The sequence below is a fragment of the Pocillopora verrucosa genome, chromosome 6 (genome assembly GCF_036669915.1).
Source record: "Pocillopora verrucosa isolate sample1 chromosome 6, ASM3666991v2, whole genome shotgun sequence".
In the NCBI taxonomy this organism is placed as follows: Eukaryota; Metazoa; Cnidaria; class Anthozoa; order Scleractinia; family Pocilloporidae; genus Pocillopora; species Pocillopora verrucosa.
The window spans coordinates 14,214,963-14,236,426 of record NC_089317.1 but is presented as its reverse complement, the minus strand read 5'-3'; the positions used below and the strand labels follow the sequence as shown (position 1 = coordinate 14,236,426).

Here is a 21,464-nt window from a genome sequence, read left to right as displayed (position 1 = left end):
GATTGTAATGTTAGAGGAATCAAAAGAACTGACTAGTCTGGCTTTTAGAGCCTTCGTTATCATTGTCCAGCAGAACACACTTTCGACAAAAATGGTGAGTGTATCTGCCATGTAGAAGTAAATCATGAGACCAGTTAGTCGCTACTCTCGCATTAACTGCTCAAATAAGAATTTAGGAACAATTATAGAAGGAAGATTTATAAAAAAGGGAAGCTAAAGGTTACCTGCCCATTCACCATGGCGCGAGCGAGTTTGTAAAAGGTGCAAGGCTTTCTTTACTGCGCTGTGAGAAATGAGATGGAGGAAGAGATAGAAAAAGCGACGGGCATATCATGAAATGCTCTATGACGTAGTTAAGTCCGGCCGGACGCGAAAGTTACAATCCATCAAAGATTTGGTTTTTCAAAACAACAAAACCATTTTTAGCCACCTTAACTGACATTGGATAGCTGGATAGGAAAGCTTTCGAATGCGACGCTGATCCGAAAGCGACGAAACCGGACATATAGAAAAGCATTTTTCCCTGTGTAGAAGTGAAGAGGTTACCTCTTTGACAACGACAGAAAACAACACCTTGTCAACCAAAGACTCCATTTACATGTACATGACTTTAATGGGAAATTATAATATCGCAAAGATGTTTTGCATCTTATCGTAATACAGCAATACAAACGAATTAATGTAATTGCTGTTATTATTTTGTCTCACATTTCAAAGCAGGGTGGGACGAATTGTGATTCAAACGGCATCTAAATGATAAGAGGACCCGTGTAGAGATATCAATAGATATGGAATGGTATCTCTCTTTTTTAAAAAAAAATACATCTCTTTTTCTCGGTGAAAAATCTAACAGGAAATATGCTGCATTACAATAATTATTGGTTGCAATCCTAAAGGATTTTGTCGTATCCACCTGTTTCAATGCGGAGTTAGTTTTTTCCCTATTGTAAATTTTACAAGTGCTTTCAAAAGTACTTCAAACAATTTGATTTAGGTATAGAAACTCCCAAATAAACTTAGCTGTCATATTTACTCTTATTTAATAGCCTATCATTCGCAGGTTTGATAAAACGTTCTAATTATCTCCAGTTCCTTGTTTCAGAGATTTCAACCTAAGAAACCCGCCCCTTATGAAATCCTCTTGTAGCAACAACGTGAGTCAGCGTCCTCGACGTGGTAGATGATTTCTCCAGTACGCCCAGGTAGGACAATTGCACACCTTCGGTAAGGTCCTCCTACATTGTGCCAGCCATTGATAAAATCAAGATGCTTAGTTTACTATCACAAAAGTCTAGCTCCTAAAATTTCGTTTACCAATAATATGGCGATGCGTTCGCTAAGAATCTACCTTATTGCGTAGCGATAATATAGATACATTTCCTTGCTAATTGTCCCATATCCGATTACATCCCGGCAGCAAACAATGGAGTATAGCACTGCATGATGCAGATCAGTAACTGGTAACCATAGACGGAATGACGTGACGATCGGCTGTGATATAATCCAGTCAGATAATTAGTCATCTCCGCCAGCGGAACTTGGAGTTTTAAAATATAGCAAGAAATGATTGATGAGGTTATTCATTGTATCAGCTTGCACACTCCTGAAAGAGAAGGTCTGGGAACGAATTGTGTTCAGGACCAAAACGGGATCCAGATACATTCCTTTCCTGAATACAAAACAAAAAGTTAACGTGAGTCATCCAATAGTTTATTATTGAGAAAGCAACATTTTCATGTACATGTAACCTTTTCCAGCTGTTTGGCATACGTTAGTCAGACAGTCATTCAGACAGTGAGTCAGTCAGTAAGTTTATTAGACAGTTGTTTCTTCGGTCAGTCAGACAGCTGGTCAAACAGTCAACTGTCCAACTTTTCACACCTCAACGCCGACAAATCGAGATCTTAAGCATTTTGGCGATAATTCGAAACCAAGTCTCAACCCTGCTAAACGACAAACTAGCCAGCTACTAGAACAACCTTACCTAAAAGTTGTCCTGTACTTAAAACCTAGTTCAACAGATTAATCCAAAATGCCAAAGTTTCGAATTTGGTTTGCTTAAATTTAACTTTTTCTAGCAAAAATTAGTGCAAGGTGTTTTCATATCAAGGATCTCATTTAAAAGGACTTTTCCTTTTCTAAATAGTAATAGCAGAGGGTTTGAGCTCTCACGTTAAAGCATAAGACTTCTGTACGTAATAAGTGCTGAATCTCAATGTGTGTAACAAAGAGATCCCTTCTGTGTTTGAATCCACTAAGCATTCTACAGACCTGAGACTGGTCGCTTTCTTGATTTGAGAGTATCCCATACTAAGTAAGGGAGGACTGTCAGGAGTTTCAGATGACAAAACTTGAAATCTTTTTGAATTGAAGGCGATTTTGACGGCGACTTTTGGAAGTTTTGGCCCCGATGACACAAATCCATCGAAAATTCTTGAGAAATCTCTGAACCAATTGCTGGCTGCATAACGTACGATGTCTTGTTGCACAACCTCTATATTAGATCTCTCTTGAACGCGGGAACTCTTCACAACGATAAAAATAAAGAGCAATTTTTATTTTGAATTTTTATGTTTATCACAATATCCACCATGACATCTAAAATTACTTTCCCTTTCCCTTTCCCTACAACATTCTTCGTTTTATGAACTTTAAACGATAATGTTATCTTTTATTACATCCATTTTAAAATCATTGGCAATCCTTGCAATCTTATCAGTGTGATTTACAAACGAATCGGATCTAATTTTAATTGCTCTAAATAGCATCCTTTTCCCAGCCAATAAGAAAGCAGCACTAAATCGAAACAACCAATCAGATTTCAAGGCCCATTTATAGTAACCGTAAAGAAGCCACAATAATCTTTAAAACCTTTTCCCCTGAAAACCTTTCTTCTTCTTTTTCTTCTTCTTCATCCATTTCCATTAAATTTACAATCCTTGTCATCAAAGTAATGCTCACGATTGAACTCCAAATCAATCTACAAGAACACACATGTATTGTGAACAGGAAACGTACCGCATAAAAAGCTGACTTGACGTTACTGACAAGTTCGTCCTCTGAACTATTAGCAAGTACAAATGGCGGAAAAGAAGCTTGGATAACCTCACGGAGTAAGTTTTCTTGTAATTCGGGACCATTCTCTATATAGTACCGTTTAGCCACAATTTTAATCATTTCCTGTTGCTGCAATTAAGAATGAAATAAGATCGCCCTACAATTCACCAGCTATCTCAAAACGGTTTGTCGTTCGTACGAGTTTTGCTGCCGTAGGGGCATTGTGGCGGGTGTCCTGTGAACCTGCGCCGCATACGAGCGGAATAGTAGGGTTGACCGGCGATGAGTAACCTCCTCCTCGTAATAAATAGAACAAAAAAACCGTTTCGAAAACATCTCGGAAAGCCTCAGCCAAAAAGAAAAGGAGGGATTCGGATTATGTTCATATCAGCAATGAGTACTCGGACATCCTTTGCCCGTTTGGTTCTTACCTCACAGATGTACTCCTCAGCACGGATCCCTCCGACAATCTGATGGTAGATCAGATTAGTGGCCACTTTGTCAATGCTGATATTTTCCGTGGGTGCAAATAAATCTTTTCGAAAGAATAAGTGCCAAGCACCAGACTCATTTAGAGTCTTAGAGCATGCATACTGCTCAGCTAAGGAGACGGCATCTAAAACACTCTCATTTCCACAGCCCCAGTTGGCAACCTGAGACAAAAAATAACAATCAACGGTGATGAACTACGTTTACACTTTCGATCAGGTCCGAATAGCATTTGATCGTTGACCTCGTCAACCTGTCTACAGCCGTTTTGTTTTGTTTTGTTTTGTTCTGTTTCTTTTGGTTTTTTGAGCGACGAAGCGCGATTCCCGCTTGCGACACTGAGTGTTAGGCGTGATGGTGACTACTGAGCGGGCAGAAGAACAAATGATGTCCGTGGACATTCTTGGAAAAAAGACGCCTTTCAGGATTCTACCCACGTCATAACCTTACCTTAAACCTTGCCTTAAACACAAATGACTTGATCAATGTAATTTACAGTGTTTAAGATGTCTCGTTTTTACCAAAAACTTCTTAGCACTGGTCTAATCTATGATACCCGGCGAACCTAAAACTGTGAAGAAATGTGAAGGCCACTGTTAAGAAGCCTCGTTACGGCGTCTAACCTGATTCAATGCTTCAATGAAAACGGAAAATCCAAAGATGTCCTTCAGCCCCAGTTCCTCTTTGATAAGCTGGCACAGTTCAGCGCAAGTTGTGGCAGGATCCACTTCAAATACCTTCCTTGTTCCATCCATGAATATTACTGGCAGAGTAAGGGATGACTGCGATTTGACGGCCTGTGAATTAGATACCGACATTCCGTAAACTTCCACATCTTAGGAACTAATCCATTAGTTTCGGTGTGTCACCATAGCCCACAGGTTGGAATGTATTTAGGCTGCAGGAGGTTGTAAAATCTCGGCAGATATGAAAGTGATGAAACTTTCATTTAGCGGATACTCCCAAGAGGTTAAACATACTAAACCGACCATTACCCTTCTGCTAACTTGTAAATGACATTTTAATAAACTGAACAAATCTGTTAATCGTTTAAGATATCCTTAAATACGAAAAATTCAAAGGTAATTTTCTTGGAGTGTTCATTTGATAGGGGTGTCCACAAAATATTGCGATACATTACGAGCCATGCAGTAAAACAATAAAAACGGAAAGGAATTCACCGTCTTGATCACTCACCTCCAATTCAACAATTGTAGAAGGCTGTGTTCTTGAACCTATTTCAAGAGTTCTCTGAAGAATCGAGTAGCAATATTCTCCAAATTTACCGGGGCCTTGTTTTAGAAAGTTTCTGAGGTAATTCAGCAGCTAACGACGAAAAAATGATTAATTTAGTTTGCAGCAGGCGGAGGAAAATACAGAAAAAGCGATTACAGTGTCAAGACAGCACCTCATCCGAAGGCGGGAAAACGCCAACACAAAGGGCCAATAGAATCCATCCTCGGGTATAGCTTGTTGGAGAACCATTGTTTATTAGTTGGCGGCAAATTTGGCAGTAGATTTCATCCCTGTAATTAGATTAAAATGATAAGGATGACAAGCAGCAAAAAGCGAAAACAGATTTGCGTCTTTCTTGCTTTCCTTTCTTAAACTGGGGATACACATGACAGGGTCTCACTGATAAGTCTACCGAAGCAGAAAAGAGTGAAAAATGGGGTACTTCTTATTCAGTAGGAAATAAAAATCGTTTAGTATGGCCCAACCCAATTAAAGTAAAATAGCTTCCTTTTAGTTTTTCAGCTCTGAATGTTGTGGTGACCATCGATTGAGCTGGAATTTTCTTGCAAGTCAACATTTAGGAAAATAAACAAAAAGACGAGAAAATCAACAAAAAACAAAGAAAAACGCCTCCTCTACATATTGCTCACCTTAAAGTCTGTCTACGTATTCCAAAGCTGGTGATAAACTGTATTTTCTCAACGTTTGTTGTGGGACGATTCATCATGATTAAAGGTGGAATGTCGTGAGATGTAAAAGACATCTGTTGGGTCTAAAAAATATGTATCAACATGATCTTAAGAATAAATCCAGATCGAAAAACTTAAAAAATCGGACAAGGCAATGAGTAGCTATTGGGAAACATAACAGGTCGCACTCAGCCACTACAAGTTTTTTGAATGAATACGTAGTTTGCAATTCTTTGGAAACTATTGCAACCAATCCTTTATTGACCAAGCTTGTTCGATGGTAGTCAAGCACATTTATTGTAACAAGTTCTCCAGCCATCGCTAGCTTTTTCGAATCAATGATTTCTGTGGGTATCGGGAACAATCCCCTTCACACCCGTTGAAAACAATCCATTGCCATCCTGTCAATCATATTGGTACATTGAGTGGGAAGCAGAGGGTTTCAACGAAACAAATTAAGATAATGGGGAGTGTAGAGTCCTTTCCCTGGTGAAGTATAACCAAGAGATTATAAACTGTTTATATTCTCTTGGCATAACTGAGTGCTTGCTCCTTTTCACCTTCTCAGAGACAACCTTCCTCTTGAACGTGGTTCCTGATGCATAGGCTTTGTTAATTGGCTGTGGCGTCTCTTTTACTTCTGAAACCTTTAAAAAAAGATGAGGTATTTCTTTTCTGCATATTATTTTACTGCTACTTTATAAGGGAGTATTGTGATACGGTACGAAAGAAATAAAATGTGCATTACAGCAACAAGCAAGCTTTAATTCGCGACAAATAAATACCATAATGTCTTCTTCGTCGAATTTTGGTTCTCCCATATCCCTCATGAATCGCAATATGGCGACAGAAATTGCACAGGACGCCTTTAAAGTAAACAGGAAATAATAGTACGTCATCAAATAAACCATGGATAAACGAAAAGATTATGTGAAAATATCCAGTTTTATCACTTATATATGTGACCTTAATTTTCATCTGATTGATTTAGTTTTAATATCCTGACTGCAGCAAAATTTTCCGAAATGTGTTGACCAGCTGTGGAATTTCATACTACCATTTCTTACATTCGAGCCGAAGTCATTTGATTAATTCCAGAAAATTCTGATAACTGTACGCAACTCAACCAGTTTACTCCTCGGGCTAGAAACGTATCTCACGGTCACAACTGTGATATCTACTGGGTGCCATTTTAAAATGGAATCGCTATTGTTATTTTAACACATTTATATTCTGCCTAATGATCGATTAGATCAAAATGGTACAAGTGATTGATATGCATTACAAGTAGAAATTGTTACCTTCCTGTCGTCGATATTGTTGCAGTGTAAAAGAGATGACGTAAGAGGTACTCTTGAGAACTGGCATATTTCTTCATTTTGAAAATTGCTTTTGGCAAAACTTAGAAAATCACAGCTTGACAAATCATCAGGTTCCTGCATTTTCTGTTTACCACAACAAATAAAAGAAAACAAAGACTGCGTTGTAAAACTGACGTCATTGGAATGGACTGATACAATTTACAAAATCAATCAATTGGAGAGAGCAAGCTAGCTGTAAATGTTATCATAAGTCTTAGGAAAGGCCTGAGCACAAGACTAATGGACACTGATTATTTCTGACCTGTCTGTGAGGTTCCATCCTGTTTGGTCCTGTTGTTGAGGTGTGGAAAAAGATACGTGTCTCACATTTTAACCAACACCTGAAAAAATTAGTTAATAAACGAACCAAAAAACTAATTTAAAAATCTTCGACATCTGATTCGTCAATTCCTATAAACGTTTATAGAAAAAAAAAGTGTTTGCGAATCTTTTTAAACTAAACCTTGCTTGTTATGCTTCATTTGCTATAAACAAAATGGCTGCTCTTTAATCGCTGCTCCTGTATTGGAACTGTTTGGCCATTTAACCAAACGACTTGGAGCTTTTGTTTCATTTAAGGCGAAGGTCGTTATTTGAGATGACTCAAAGGCGACTAAGCTGAGTTAAAACAATCAGAGAATACATCTGCGTGTAATAAACAACGAGTTAAAATTCTTCAGGAATTCTCTATGCTATAATTTTGTATGTAATAATTTCACAAATAATTCTTTAATTCCGCTACATTACCGTGTGACTAAGTTATCTTACCTGGATAAACGACTTTACTTCCTTTTCTACTCTTTGGTTGAAGTTGATACTTCTGTAAAGTTCAACTTCACATCAGCGACATAAGCATGTTATTGTGACAATCGGGGTTTGAGGTGTGAGCCTGTTCAGAATCACAAAGAATAAAATGCTTTAGCGGTCATGCAGAACAGAACATTCCGGAATAAATTTGGAGCCGTCACACGCTAATTAAAGAACAATTCACTCTTAAAAGAAATAACAAAACCCATTTCTACTGCACTTACTTGATTCTTGAGACAGACATTTCTGAGACGGCACTGTATACCAGGAATGCCACAGCAATTCCAGACCCTCCCGGGCCAATGTGTGAGAATAACACAGTAATTCATTTCCAGCGCTGACTCCGAAGGCGGCCACCCCAGGATGTGGCTCACCCACCCCCCAAATATTAAAAAATGCAAATATTCATTGCATTCCATTCACAAATAACAAACTGACCAAGAGAAACACTCCAATAATAATTGGGTGAACAGACGTTAGCAAAAAAGCATGTTTCTTTCTATTTTGATTTAATTCTCAACCAATTTGATCATATTCGCCTTCTAACTATGACCCTTTTGTGACCCTTTTGTGTATTGGTCCAAACACCAGCTTTTAAAACTGGTCCACTATTTTTGTAACTGATTCCGCATTGCATACAAAATGTACATTATTCACTCTGCTCAGTACTTAATGATCAAAGATAGCTATTCGCGAATTATTACTGCTGCCCTTTAAAGAAATTTCCATAGATCAAAATATCAGTGACATCATTCCCGAAAAAATGGCTGGCTAACATTGTTCAAAATATCATTGGCGTCATTTGCGAAAAATGAACGGCTAATGACGTGTGAAGGAAAGAAAACAGCAGAGAGATAAAAGGAAAGAAATAAAAAGCTTGGAAGAAAAAACTAAATAAAGAAAAGAAAGTAAGAAAGGAAAGAAGGAAGGACGAAAGAAGGGTAGAAAGAGGGAAAGGAGAATATAAGAAATCTAGAGGTCTTAACCGCTTTGTCAGTAGGAAACAGAGAAGTTAGAATTGAATTTTTAATATCTTTCTCCATTTTTTATTAACTCTCCTTTCATATCAGACAAGGAATTTTCTCTCCTGTTACTTAAACGTAGAATTCCGTCAACGAACCCTGGCCTGAATACCAGGCGCTCTTCGATTAGTTGAAAATCTCACAGGTCAACTCAACTCCCATCTTAAAAATTCACATTTTTTTCACTGATTGTATATTTTGGAATCAAATTTGTCACAAGATTAACAAGCTGTTTTATTGGGCACGGGAGGAGGCTTATCTACACAACGGTAGGTCATATGTGGTCTTCATATTTAGAATAACCTGTAGAAATTGTGTTTAATTAACGATTTGGAGGGCCTTTGGGGGAGGAATTCATTAATAGCTAAGTTTCTAAACTTACAGGCGACAGTGCAAACTACATGTGTCAAGATACAAAATAACACACAGGTATGTTTACAACTCAATCTTTAGCCAACCAATAAAGAACTCAGCCATGTAATTAATTTGATGCAAAGTGTCAAATTTGATTTTGATTATTGTATCCGTAATTTGTCGATCCATTAGCTCTGTGGTTCATCTGTAGTTCATGATTTAAAGTTGATTTGGTTTATATCGATGGCAGTTCAGCTGACGCATTTGTATTTTGTGTGGGTTTTTCTAGTAAGCTTGCAGTCGTCATCAACACAGAAATCAGGTGAGAAGACTGATTTTTGCCATCAACCTAAGGATTCAAACGCTTTCTCTTTTTGCTGAGTCTGATCATAGTGCTCGTCAGTATTGCACGTCACTGCCAAAATTTTCCATTTCTTGAGCAACTGTTTATATTCCCCTTAATTTGACCTCAGTAGGTGGTAATAATGAATACAAATGTCGCAAAGGAACCTAGTAGGAGCTGATAACCGTAATTCCATGTAAAATTACATGTTTTGTTGGCTTAACAAGCTGGTGTCCACCCCTCTAATCAAACCGAGGACTAACTAATGTTTAGTTCGAAAAGTAAAAAGCTGCACTATTTAAAAGTGGTTTCTTGGAATTAGTGATTTTTTGGAATTACTTTCACAAAATATGCTATTGTAAAAAATCGTTCTGAGTCGTATGTAACGTCCACCTGTAAAACCTGCCAACAAATCAAACAAGTTCAAGAATACTTTACGTTTTGCAAGTTGTTTTTCATTTCAAACGTAGCATTTATTTGACGAAAATTTCATGGTCCACTAAGGCTAATGACATGAAGATAATAATGAGAACAGCATTGTTGGTCATGTTTTGTGGTCAGCTTTAAGAGTACCATCAATAATTTATAAGACGAGGATTTCTAGGTATCAATTCAGTTGTTAGGTGCCAAATTAAACGTATTTCCTGTGTAATCCTCCGGATAAGTGTGTCTAATTTTAGAAACTTTTATACTTTGATTATCAAGCCTAACAACTCTTTCGTCCTATCCCTGTCGCCACTTTCTTGTTACTTAGTCGCTCTCCATATACAGGTGTCATTGTTTTGTTCGGTCATTGTTCAAATCTTACGGCCGTTGTCGTTGTCGTCATTGTTTACTGGTTTCACGAATTCTGAAGAGACTTTTGCTATTTTGTTTATCCGTTTTAAGACTAATGTTGACTGAAGCGTGCCTTTAATTGACATATCGAGTTCCCAAAGTTTCCGTCTCTTCAAAATTTTACCCCTCCCATTTTGATTTCATCTGAGTAGAGAGACGTTTTTTGGACAAAAAATTCGAATAGGAGAAAGGTTTAGTGGTGAATTTCTTCTCGTGGAGAGAAATGTTCGTGATAGGGACGAACTTGAAGCAGGCGGCAGTGCAATTAAGCGAACTGACATCCGTAAACCGATGATAACAAATGGAGTTTAAAAAGAAGTAGTGGAATGATAAGCAATTTATCAAAAGGTTTGGAGCACACAATCACTGACAAATTCATTTCGTGAAAAGACTCGTAACTAAACCCTAAAATTAAGGTAATTATAATCATCCCTTCTATGAAAATCATCCGAGGCCCATAAAACTCGGAAAGGTTTCGGATGTAACCAACAGATATTTGTTGTTTTGACTGTTCAGCTTGGTTCATGTCTTGAAGTGTGTAGAAAAGGGAAAATATAGGGTAGGAGGGAAGGTATTCGATTCATGGTTTTCGTTAAAGGAGGTTTACATAATCATTAGCGGAGAAGACTTTTGAAACAAAGAAAAAGAAAAACTTTGATCGGATTTTTAGGTGACAACGATAGATATTACTTCTAGTAGAAGTATTTGATAATTGGTAAAATGTCACACCCAAAGTGCGTCCTAAAATTTGGACTAACATACAGGTAAGCGATGAGATAAAATTCCTCCCCCTAAAACCTTTCAAGGAAAAGCTGAAATCTATTCTTATTGAAAAGTTTTTTCTTAGACATTTTTCTAATTTTAATTTGTTGTTATTCCTCTCGCTTTTATTTTTTTTCTCTGCTTTTTGTGTTTTGGGTAGGTGTGTTTGAACGGCTGGTACCTGACCCTAACATAGTATCTATCAATTAAATACCTAAGAGCGGCTGTCCTATCTTTCTAACCTTTTATGGTTATTAAGGACAGCCTGTACTCTCTGTGTAGTTTATAATTGCTGCAATCTACTTGTAACTCTTGAGGACAAAAAAACTCATCGTTGTTCTTGTTTAAGTTACTTTTTCAATCCTCTAATAGGAAATTTCTTACTCTTACTGGTTTTTCCGTATGTGAGAACTTAATCGTTGAAGTGGCTCGCTTAATGCGACTCCTGACAAATTTCTATTTCGTTTGTAGGAAAATTATGCAACTCACCGCTGGATATCGTAATAGCTTTGGATGCGTCTGGTAGTGTGCTTAAAGGAAACTGGGATAAAAGCGTAGATTTTGCCTCGCAGCTCGGCAAGAAGTTACTTTCCTTGAATGCAAAAAGTCGCATAGGAGTCATTGACTTCAGCGAGATTGCTAATGAGGTTATTGAACCATCCAGCGACCAAAAGCTTTTGGAATGGAAGTTAAATAACCTGAAAAACAATTATCAAAACGGAATCACGAGAACAGAGTTAGCCCTGAAGAAGGCGGCTGAAATATTTCAGCGAATCGACCGAACATTCGCGAAAAAACTGCTATTGATATTGACTGATGGTCAAACGACACCACTAAACTACAAGCAAGGAAAAGAACTAATTCAGGAGCCTATGGCCAGCCTGAGAACCATAGGGGTACATGTGATTGCTGTAGGTGTTGGCATGTTGGTTGACAGTGAGGAGTTGAACGTTATGGCCTCTGAACCGACAAATGAAAACGTAATTTATTTCCAGGATTATGATGGGGTCCTAAATATGGTGGATTCAATAACTCGGGTCGTTTGCTTAGCAGAAGGTACAAACCAAGCGCTATACTTTGTTCTAAAATAAATTAGAGATATAGAAATTTGAAAGAAAAATTCATCTTTTCAATTCTTGTTTTTTTTCTTGATAGATACTTATATAGATTATAACTTGTAGCACAAAAGTAAAAAAGGGTAGCACATTATACAAATGAACTTTATGGTATTGATAACTGAATGATAATGATGATGTCTAATGATGAAAAGAAGCTCTAATGCTAATAATTATCCCTATTTTATGATAAATCTTCGAGAACCCCTAACTGCATATCTGCCATTCAACATGTTTGTTTCAGAGCCCCAGTCCCCCGAGTCTCCAGTGCCGTATGTTGCTGCTGTCGAACCTGTCAGCTCAAGTAAGTATGCACATGCTCCTTTTAGATATAGAATTTAAACCAATGAAAGTAACAGTATCATAAAACTACTGCAAAGCTCGACGATTTTTTTCAGAAAGTGGTTTCGAACTTACGTCATTTGTGTCACCCTCTGGATTATCTTACCATTTGATCTTGCTCATGTTGTTGTCTACGGTTTTCTTTGGAATCATAAGCCTCTCGCTTTCCTCTCCTGTTTGTACCCCGTGTTAACTATAATCTCTCAGTATAGACTGTACTCCTTATTTACCTATAATTCACTCCTATTGGTGTATATATATCTATCATACTTTTTTTCGATTAGGCTGCGATTAAGCATCAACTCAATTTTCACACTTTCTCAGTAAACGACATATCCATACCAAATTTACTCCAAAATCAATGAAGACGACGAGATCCTATCCCCTGCCACCCTTCGAGCGCCATATTAACATGAATTAAAATTCTTCGCGCGATAAATAATCGTTGTTTTCGTACTTGTTGTAATCTGTGAGTCTTTTTCCTCCAAGTATGCATGTTTCATTCACTAAATAAATTTTCCTAAATTCATCTCCTAGTTAATGGTGTTAATATTTTAACAAGAATATTCTGGGAATTTTTGGTTATGAAATTGGTTTTTCTTTTTCCTCTGATGTAACAGCATGTCCTGCTAAGTACACTAAAGTAGGCTGTTTTAAGGATGACATGAAACTCCCACGCCCTCTTCCAAAGTTGCTTTTCACCGACCGTGACTCAGCGACTAAGAAGTTTAGTGGTAAATCAGTCGACTGGCAGGACTGGAATTCTTACATTAACGACCTCGTCTGCCGTTGTGCAAAGGAAGCAAAAGTTCGCAATTATGCATATTTCAGTATTCAGTTCTACGGTAAGTGACATAATCATCAACAGAATTGACACCAAGGTCTGACGCCAAATACAAAAAAGATGAGTCCTTGTAGGCCATGAAACAAGCGAAATTTCGGGTAAAGTTTGGCGGTCTTGATAAAAACCCTTCGCTCGACATATGTTCCAAAATTGTATTAGTTTTTTAGTGCAAGCCTGTCGCTTGAAAACCTTTTCTTCGTGCTAAACTGGTTAATTCTTGTTCCAAAGTTTATTATTTCAAGAGTCATTAGAACTCAAACACGACATATTATTTCAATTTAAGGTTAAGTAACTTATTTTCTCTACAGGCGAGTGTTGGTCTGGTCCACAGGCGCAAGAGACGTACAACAGGGCTGGTGCCAAAAATACATGCATTACGAGTAATTTTGAGAAGTGCGATGTTTCTGATTCAAAGATATGCGTTGGAGAAAAGGAAACCAACTTCGTGTATGAAGTACAAAGAGCAGGTAACGTAAAACAGGACATCTCAGTAAGAGCTAGGAGTATATAATTTTAACAGTTAAAATAACATCATGTTAACATGATGTTGAAAGCAAGAATCTCATAGCCGGTGATAGATTCACACCAAGAGATTATTATATTCTTGGAGGATCACCCTGAGCCTGCATAACAATTTGGTCACAGAACTGCTAATTCAAGTTCGGTCTTCTGCAACGGTAAGGATGTGTTGGCTAACAGTCTATCATGTTTTTGTCATAGTCACATACGTATACATGTATGTCTGTCTGTCTGTTTCTGTAGTATGTATATATGAATGTACGTATGTATCTATGTATGTATGTAGTGTTTTTTTTTTAAACGATGTCTTACCTCAGTGGGAGGTTATTTGCCTTACGCACTTTTCTCTTTTTCTTGTTGGAAGAGGCTGAGCCAATTATATGCATACATGTATGTCTGTCTGTCTATAGTATGCATATATGAATGTACGTCTGTATCTATGTATGTATGTAGTTTTCAATTTTTTGACGATGTCTTACCTCAGTGGGAGGTTATTTGCCTTACGCACTTTTCTCTTTTTCTTGTTTGAAGAGGCTGAGCCAACATGTGGAGTAGAATATCACAAACTCGGCTGTTTCAAAGACAACAAAGAGGACCCTCGGCTTTTAAATAAACTCATATTAACTGATCGCGATTCCAAGTCTCCTGTTTACAGTAATATTAAGATAGACTGGGGGAATTGGAACGCGTACTTGCCAAAGTTAGCATGCAGATGTGCGGAGAAGGCTGCAGAAAACAAGTTCACCCATTTTGGCTTACAGTTTTACGGTGAGGAGGTTTAGTTTTGAACAATATTATAGACAAATGTTATTTTAACGAAAACTTTGATAGGTGGAGAGGTTGGACCCAAAAAACAAAACTACCGGGAAAGTAAAGAAACCTCCATTGCCCTACAGTTTGGCTTGTTAGCTCAGTTGGTAGAGCACTGCACCGGTATCGCAGAGGTCATGGGTTCAAATCCCGTACAGGCCTGAAGTTTTTCAGACCTTATTTTCACTACTGCTCAAGTAGTGTTCATTACTGCGAAGATCGCCTTCATATTCACGTCTTTGTCCGCAGTTCAAATCCATGATTTTCATATATTCACAATCAAGTATTATTTAAGTAGCAAGAACTCAGTTGACTAAGGTTATTGATCACCAGAAGTTTTTGGATTTTACCTCCATAGATAATGTGAGCTTCCAATGGTAAACGACTTCAGGGAAACTCTTGTTCCTTAAGTATATACTTATAGAATGACACATTCTATATGATAACACTCATGCATGTGAACTTGTTTTACTTCTCCTGCGAGTGCTCTTGTATATTGCTCAACTGCTCTCGCAATTGAGTTAAATTGCTGTCATTGCCTATGAAATCTGTATAGCAGAACTTGTTCACCTCAAAGTTTGATGGAGATTGAAATATCCAAGCATTGCTTGAACGTTCATATCAACGTTTCTCTGGGCATATCCTTCTGAACAGGAGAATGTTGGTCAGGCCCAGAGGCCGCTGAAACATATAACCAACTTGGTCCTGCTTCAGCAGACAGCTGTTTGACCAGCGACTATCAGCCATGCCCTGAGGATCCAAAATCTACAGACATAGAGTGTGTAGGAAAACACTTCGTAAACTATGTTTACACCATTATAAAGAGTGAAGGTAATATCGTTACGTGCAGTATAGCAGGCGTTGCTTTTACAGAAATTACTAAGCAGATATGCTTCTCGTTTTACCATTTGAACGGAGAAACTCACAATTCCTTTCCACAGAATAAGGTAGGTGATTACAGCCAGTTCTCAAAGGAGGATATAACAAAATCTCAATGGAATATTACACGTTCGTTGATAATGAATTCTTGCCCTAAGTTTGCAGGGCTTTCAGCATTGCATTCTTGAACAGAAAGTCCGCAGTCAGTCAAGTTGATGAATCTTTGTCGTTTTCGTTAATATATTAACTTAAGGTTTAAACAAGTTACCAATTAGAGTAGATAAATGAATGAATGAGCCCCGTAGAGAATAGGTATCAACGTGGATTGTGCTTCAGATGTAAAAAAAAAAAGTGTTGGCACTTTTCCAAGGAATAAACTGAGTTCTATTTAAGATGTCGAAGGACTGTGATTACTAGGTAGCATGCAGACAAACGAGTGACCCACAACAAATGGACGATGGAATTTATCCTTACTCTTGATCTGAATAAGATAAGAGGCCCATGCTATGGTCTCAGCTGGTTGTTTCTCATAACTCAACAAGTACGAGCTCGAAAATCAGTCTAGCTGTCGTTACCTAATTTCAGTCTATTGATAGCTACTTTCATTTAGTATAATTTACAGGGTTTTATTAAAACCATCCATTAACCACTTTATGACCTCTTAGGAATATGTCATACCATTGTGGTTTTTGGGCTTTTTCAGATGCACGTTGTTCAGTTCCTTTTAAACCTGTTGGCTGCTTTAAGGATAATCAGAAGAAGAATGCTCGACCACTCGGTGAACTGCTTCTTACATATCGCGACCGAAAAAGTTCCAAAAATAACGGAACTGAAATTAATTGGGGAGAATGGGACCTTTACTTGTATGAGTTGGTGTGTCTCTGTGCCGAGAAGGCAAAGGAAAAGAAATACTCCCACTTTGGGTTGCAGCATTATGGTAGGTGAACACGTGCGACAGAACACACTTGCACAATAAAATCACTGATACGGGTTTTTTTTTCAAGCCCTAATTTTGCTTGACAAGACATTGTAACGTAGAGGAAGGTAGCTGAAACGTTACTGTCCAATTTGTATACATTGTAGCTAGTGACTCTGGATAGCTTCGTATATTTAATTCATAAAGTCGGAATTCAGATATCATCTTAAAACTTCATATAAATGTTTGTTTCCTTAAACCTAAACACCAAAACTTTTAAGATCGCATCGTTTATTCATCTAAAACATGTATATTTCCATCAGTTAAAGAACAAAATTCCACGTGATGTTCTATTCTCGCTGGATCCCCTGAATCCTAAAACCGACAAAAAGTTAATCCTATTACGCTCTCTATTTCCCACAAAATATATTCTCTGCCAGGACCCAAAGTACCGGCTACTGTTTGATTCAAAGCAATTTTTATTGTTCCTAAGGTGAGTGCTGGTCGGGGCCTGAAGCAGGCGAAACATTCAGCAAGGATGGACCTTCAGAGGCAGATAAATGCATTGGTCGAGGATTTAAAACATGTAACGCCTTGGTTGATGACATCTGTGTGGGAAGGGAAAAGACTAACTTTGTCTTCTCTCTTTACTAGTACGAAGAAAATAAAAAAGTACAGCAATCAACAGGCTAATTTAAAGTGTCAAGTGGTTTATGTTGGATATGGCTGGAACCAGAGAATACAAACAACTTAATTGCTCTTACTTTTCGGAAATTCAAAACGGTCCGATTTATCTGACAAATTAAAACCTTACGAGGCAGTCCGATTCTTGCATCCACCAGCTTTCTTTTGTCATAGACAATAAGAGGTCAGATAAATTGCGTGTGAATTGACTGACGACATTAAAATCTTTACCGAGTGTGAATTGCCTTAGGATCGTCGGATCAATATCAGTATCTGGGCAACTGCCCAATTACCCCTCCCCTAACCCAACATTAACTTTAACTTGTTTTCAATTGACTGTTGTTGAGTGAGGGGAGGGGTAGGTGGGCAGTAGCCCAGATACTGATATTGATCCGCATCGTCTCTCAAAGCCATTTTACCTCTTAAACCAGTCCTCTCTCCCCCCCCCCCCAAAAAAAAAAAAAAAAAAAAACCAAAATCTTCTCCTTGACTCAAATCACATAAAATACCGTAAGTTGGTAAGATTGATGTCTTCTCTCTTTACTAGTACGAAGAAAATAAAAAAGTACAGCAATCAACAGGCTGATGATGCTGATGCTTAAAGATTGATAAACCCTCGCAAAGTCAAATCAACAGCGGCGTGATATTTCCTCATTTTACGATATGAATAAAGGACCTCTCTAGGAAATAATGTAGCGGTCATTTTTTATCTGGGCACCGCCATTTGTATCGTGTGGCGTTTCATAGTTTCCGCTATCGACTGTAAGTTCCTTTTGGGAATGCTGCAAACAGAGGACTCGAACATCAGCCTACAATGATAAGAAAAATGCTCGCTGAAAGCCTCTTTTTGAAGCTCTTGAAATGCTTTATCGTATCGGTCACTCAAGGACTAGTTCGATCTGACCACTCTGTGGTCCTGGTATATCCCAGAATCCCACTTAAGGCTGAAAGGAAAACTGTGATGTTCAGAGATGTTCGTGATCATCATAAACTGGATATGGATAAACTGTTGAAGTTTCATAACTGGGACAATGTTTATCAATGCGGAGATGTGAATGGAAAACTTAATCTTTTTTGTACCAAGATTAAGACCATGTTTGATGAGTGTTTTCCGGGTATATCAGTACGTGTGTCTAATAGGGACCCCCCGTTCTTTTCTCCTCTAATCAAACATCTACTGGACCAACGGCGAAAATTGATTCGGCGAAGTAACATGTCAGGAAATTCTGTTTCGATTGAGATCCAAACTCTTCAAGAGAAAATCAACAAGTTGATCAGAGATAATCAAGTTCGAGCAGTTAAAGGGAATTTTGAGAAACATAGTGCAGGATCCAAATCTTGGTGGTCAACAGTCAATTCCCTGACAGGAAGGAAGTCTACCAACTCGCAAGTAAGCTCAATTATCTCCCCGAGCGAGATCAATAATTTTTTTCTGTTCCATTAACACTGATCCCCTTTATAAACCCATTGACACTGTCACTATCCCGGAATCAAGCGAGATGCCTGTTTTAACGGTCTCCAGTGTTACCAGGAGTCTACTGAAATTAAAAAGAACTGCCTCTGGTCCAGATGGAATCCCGTACTGGTTTTGGAAAGAGTTTGCGTACGACCTCGCTCCTGTTGTTACCCATATTTTCAACTGTTCTTTGGAAAATCACATTGTGCCTGATCTTTGGAAATTGGCCGACATAACTCCCTTGCCTAAAGAGCCCAACTTTAAAAATTGCACACAGTTGCGGCCTATTTCGCTGACTAATGTAATAATGAGGGTTTTTGAACGTCTTGTATACAGACAAGAATTATCTCAATATATGAAGAACTTCATTAGCTTCGACCAGTTTGCATACCGCAAAGGCCACAATACGACAATGGCCTTAATTAAGTGTCAATATGCTTGGCTGAAATGGCTTGAGTCGGGTTTTGATTGTGTTAGAATCTTCTCTTTTGATTTCAGCAAAGCTTTTGATTCGGTCCCTCATGATATCCTCTGCTCTAAGTTGAAAACACTTGATATAAATCCATACGTGACCAATTGGATTATTAGTTTTTTACAGAACAGGAAACAAAGAGTTGTTGTTGATGCCATTGTCACGGACTATGTAAATATCAATAGAGGTGTCCCTCAGGGGACAGTTTTAGGCCCTATACTATTTTCTATTATGGTCAATGATATTAAGGCCATTCTACCAAATCAGAATTTACTTGTGAAATATGCTGATGATTTAACATTAAGTATTCCAGTAAAATCGCTGGCTAATAACGGCAATTTAGCAGCTGAGGAGGTCCGATCGATCGTCGCATGGACATCTGCTAATCGTATGCAACTAAACTTCAAGAAAACGTGGGAGATGCTTCTTAGAGGCAAATCCACTAAGGCCTTACCTGCTCCTCTGGTTTCTATAGAGCGTAAACCATGTCTGAAGTTGTTGGGTGTAACTTTTCAATCTGATCCGTGTAACTGGGACTTACATTTTGATAATATTATATCGAAAGCCAGTAGTCGTCTGTACATCTTACGTGTTTGTAAATTCTATGGACTGCCGCTGGATCATCTTCATCTTCTCTTTATCAGTCTTATTCTACCTATATTTACATATGCTGTAGAAGTATGGGGCTGCGCGTATTATCATAAGTATCTGAGTCGCATAGACAGGCTGTTCAAGAGAGCTTTTAAGCTTGGCTACTGTAAAGAGCTTTTTTCGATTGAAAATATTATTATTCTAAAAGATAAGAAGTTGTGGGCCAAGATCACCGACAGCGATCTTCCAACAGCTTTAGATGACCTTTTGCCACCAGAGCGAACAATGGATACGCTACGTAAGAGGCGCCATAATTATATTCTCCCGCTTGTCAGAACTGAACGTTTCAAAAGGACCTTTATTAATAGATGTTTGTTCTCTTATTAGTTATTCAGTTAGTAATTTAGTTAGTTTATTAGTTTTATACTTGCTGATTTCATATCATTGTAACTAAACACGTTTGTTGTTTAGAGTGCTTAATAAAGACTTATTATTATTATTATTATTAAGACTGAACAAATCAACCTTGAAAAAAAACACATCGCAAAAAGCCTTGAAACATAAAATCAATATCATTCTCCTTACTTCATTCATCTTGATGAAAAGGAATCGCTCGAAAAAGTAACCGTTTAAGGCCGCTTTAGTCCGCTATTGTTCTCAAGAACTCTCATTTCGTCACCTTAACCAAACCGAACGAAACCAAATTCAAACTACACGCGTTCGGTGGCCGCCGAAGCGAATTTCCTAAAGAGACTACTGAGCCCACAAGCCAAAATATATAGCCGGATTACCCATTTTGGAAGTGGAAAGGCATGCTGGCTTTTTCGGGGTATGCAGTTTCTTTATCTTAATAGACTTTGGACATTTCTTTGCATGACCGAGCTATAATGCCGTCTTAATCTGACGTAAGTCTTGGATCTGTCAGGCAATCTTACCTTATCGAAGTCGAGCGGGACACGCCCCGTGAAGAAAAAAGTTTCCATTACCTTAATACGAGTCAAAATGGTTGTTTTCAACGCCATAGTGACAAAACTGTTACCCACGTCCGGATTACTCTGTGAAGAACATGATTCTAAACAGGGTGCTTTTTATTATGTCTAGTAAAATATTGTACCTTTCTGTCTCTTTTGGATTTGACCGAGACTCGCTGTTACCGAGAAAAAATGATAAAACACTATTTTCTATTGCTATTACTTAATATTTCGCCTCACCCTCATGCACTCACTAGGGCGAGTCTCTCAAACGATTTAATTGGTCAGGATTTTTCCAGACGGAACGTTTCCACGGAAACGGTCATAAATCGTGTATTTTTGTTTTCTAAAGCCGGCAAATTCAAATTATTCAAGTTTGGTCCGAGTGCCATATGATAAATTACTTAGTCACCTCGCTTGCTCTACTGGGTCTTATTGGGGATGATTAGCCCTCCGTCGTTTTTGCACGGACCCCGCTGCACTCGGTCCCGACTGCCACGAACTTGGGCCAACATTCTCCACTGCGGCCCTTGCGCTCGTTTAGTAAGAAGTAAATTTGGTACAAAAAGATGTATAAAGAAAGGTTGATTAAACTGTAACAGACAGGTTAGCCGGTCACGAGTACCCTCTTCCAGTAGTTTTGTTCGGTTGTATCAGAAGTCCAGTTGTATGTTGTTATGTAACCGAATTTGTACTTTCAGACTGCCGACAATCTACCCGGTATAAACGGCGCTAAATAATCTTTTAGCCGGACTAAATTTTGTGTTCATTAAACAGAACGGAAAATTTCAGGCAGCGTTCGTTGGACGCACTATGGTAGGTTATGTGCCTATGGGCAAAAATATGTTTACGTAATATTTGAGAAATTCACTGGTCCATGACAAACTGACAGTTGGAAAACATCAGTT

General features: G+C 38.2%; 2 protein-coding genes across 4 annotated transcripts; one reads left to right on the top strand and one right to left on the bottom strand.

The window, feature by feature from the left end:
- Positions 1-593: 593 nt before the first annotated feature.
- On the bottom strand, positions 594-7,725 carry LOC131777762 (myosin-VIIa). 3 transcript variants are annotated; one of them, XM_059094097.2, is made up of 13 exons: positions 7,601-7,725; positions 7,095-7,173; positions 6,773-6,916; positions 6,257-6,337; positions 6,032-6,118; positions 5,433-5,554; positions 4,955-5,072; positions 4,744-4,872; positions 4,170-4,343; positions 3,489-3,710; positions 3,019-3,186; positions 2,272-2,525; positions 594-1,669 (listed from the first exon to the last, which is right to left on the bottom strand). In XM_059094097.2, exons 2-13 carry the CDS (start codon positions 7,110-7,112, stop codon positions 1,516-1,518), a joined length of 1,671 nt encoding a protein of 556 aa, XP_058950080.2. In that variant the 5' UTR covers positions 7,113-7,173; positions 7,601-7,725; the 3' UTR covers positions 594-1,515. The 3 variants fall into 3 exon arrangements, with proteins under 3 accessions (XP_058950080.2, XP_058950082.2, XP_058950083.2); XM_059094099.2 differs by having other exon boundaries at positions 7,095-7,123; positions 7,601-7,714; XM_059094100.2 differs by lacking the exon at positions 7,095-7,173 and having other exon boundaries at positions 7,601-7,720.
- A 1,495-nt stretch (positions 7,726-9,220) lies between these two features.
- Positions 9,221-17,036, top strand: LOC131777740 (uncharacterized). Its single transcript, XM_066168929.1, has 9 exons — positions 9,221-9,337; positions 11,429-12,013; positions 12,317-12,376; positions 13,035-13,259; positions 13,567-13,725; positions 14,309-14,545; positions 15,242-15,418; positions 16,170-16,403; positions 16,876-17,036. The coding sequence occupies exons 1-9, from the start codon at positions 9,259-9,261 to the stop codon at positions 17,034-17,036; spliced, it is 1,917 nt and encodes a 638-aa protein (XP_066025026.1). The 5' UTR covers positions 9,221-9,258.
- Positions 17,037-21,464: the final 4,428 nt, after the last annotated feature.

Coding starts and splice junctions, on each gene's coding strand:
- LOC131777762 (XM_059094097.2), bottom strand. Junction 6,338..6,772: donor ACAATATCGACGACAGGAAG/GTAACAATTTCT, acceptor TTTACTTTAAAG/GCGTCCTGTGCAATTTCTGT. Junction 4,344..4,743: donor CTACAATTGTTGAATTGGAG/GTGAGTGATCAA, acceptor TCTAATTCACAG/GCCGTCAAATCGCAGTCATC.
- LOC131777740 (XM_066168929.1), top strand. CDS start 9,259: ATGGCAGTTCAGCTGACGCATTTGTATTTTGTGTGGGTTTTTCTAGTA. Junction 12,377..13,034: donor TGTCGAACCTGTCAGCTCAA/GTAAGTATGCAC, acceptor CTGATGTAACAG/CATGTCCTGCTAAGTACACT. Junction 13,726..14,308: donor GTATGAAGTACAAAGAGCAG/GTAACGTAAAAC, acceptor TCTTGTTTGAAG/AGGCTGAGCCAACATGTGGA.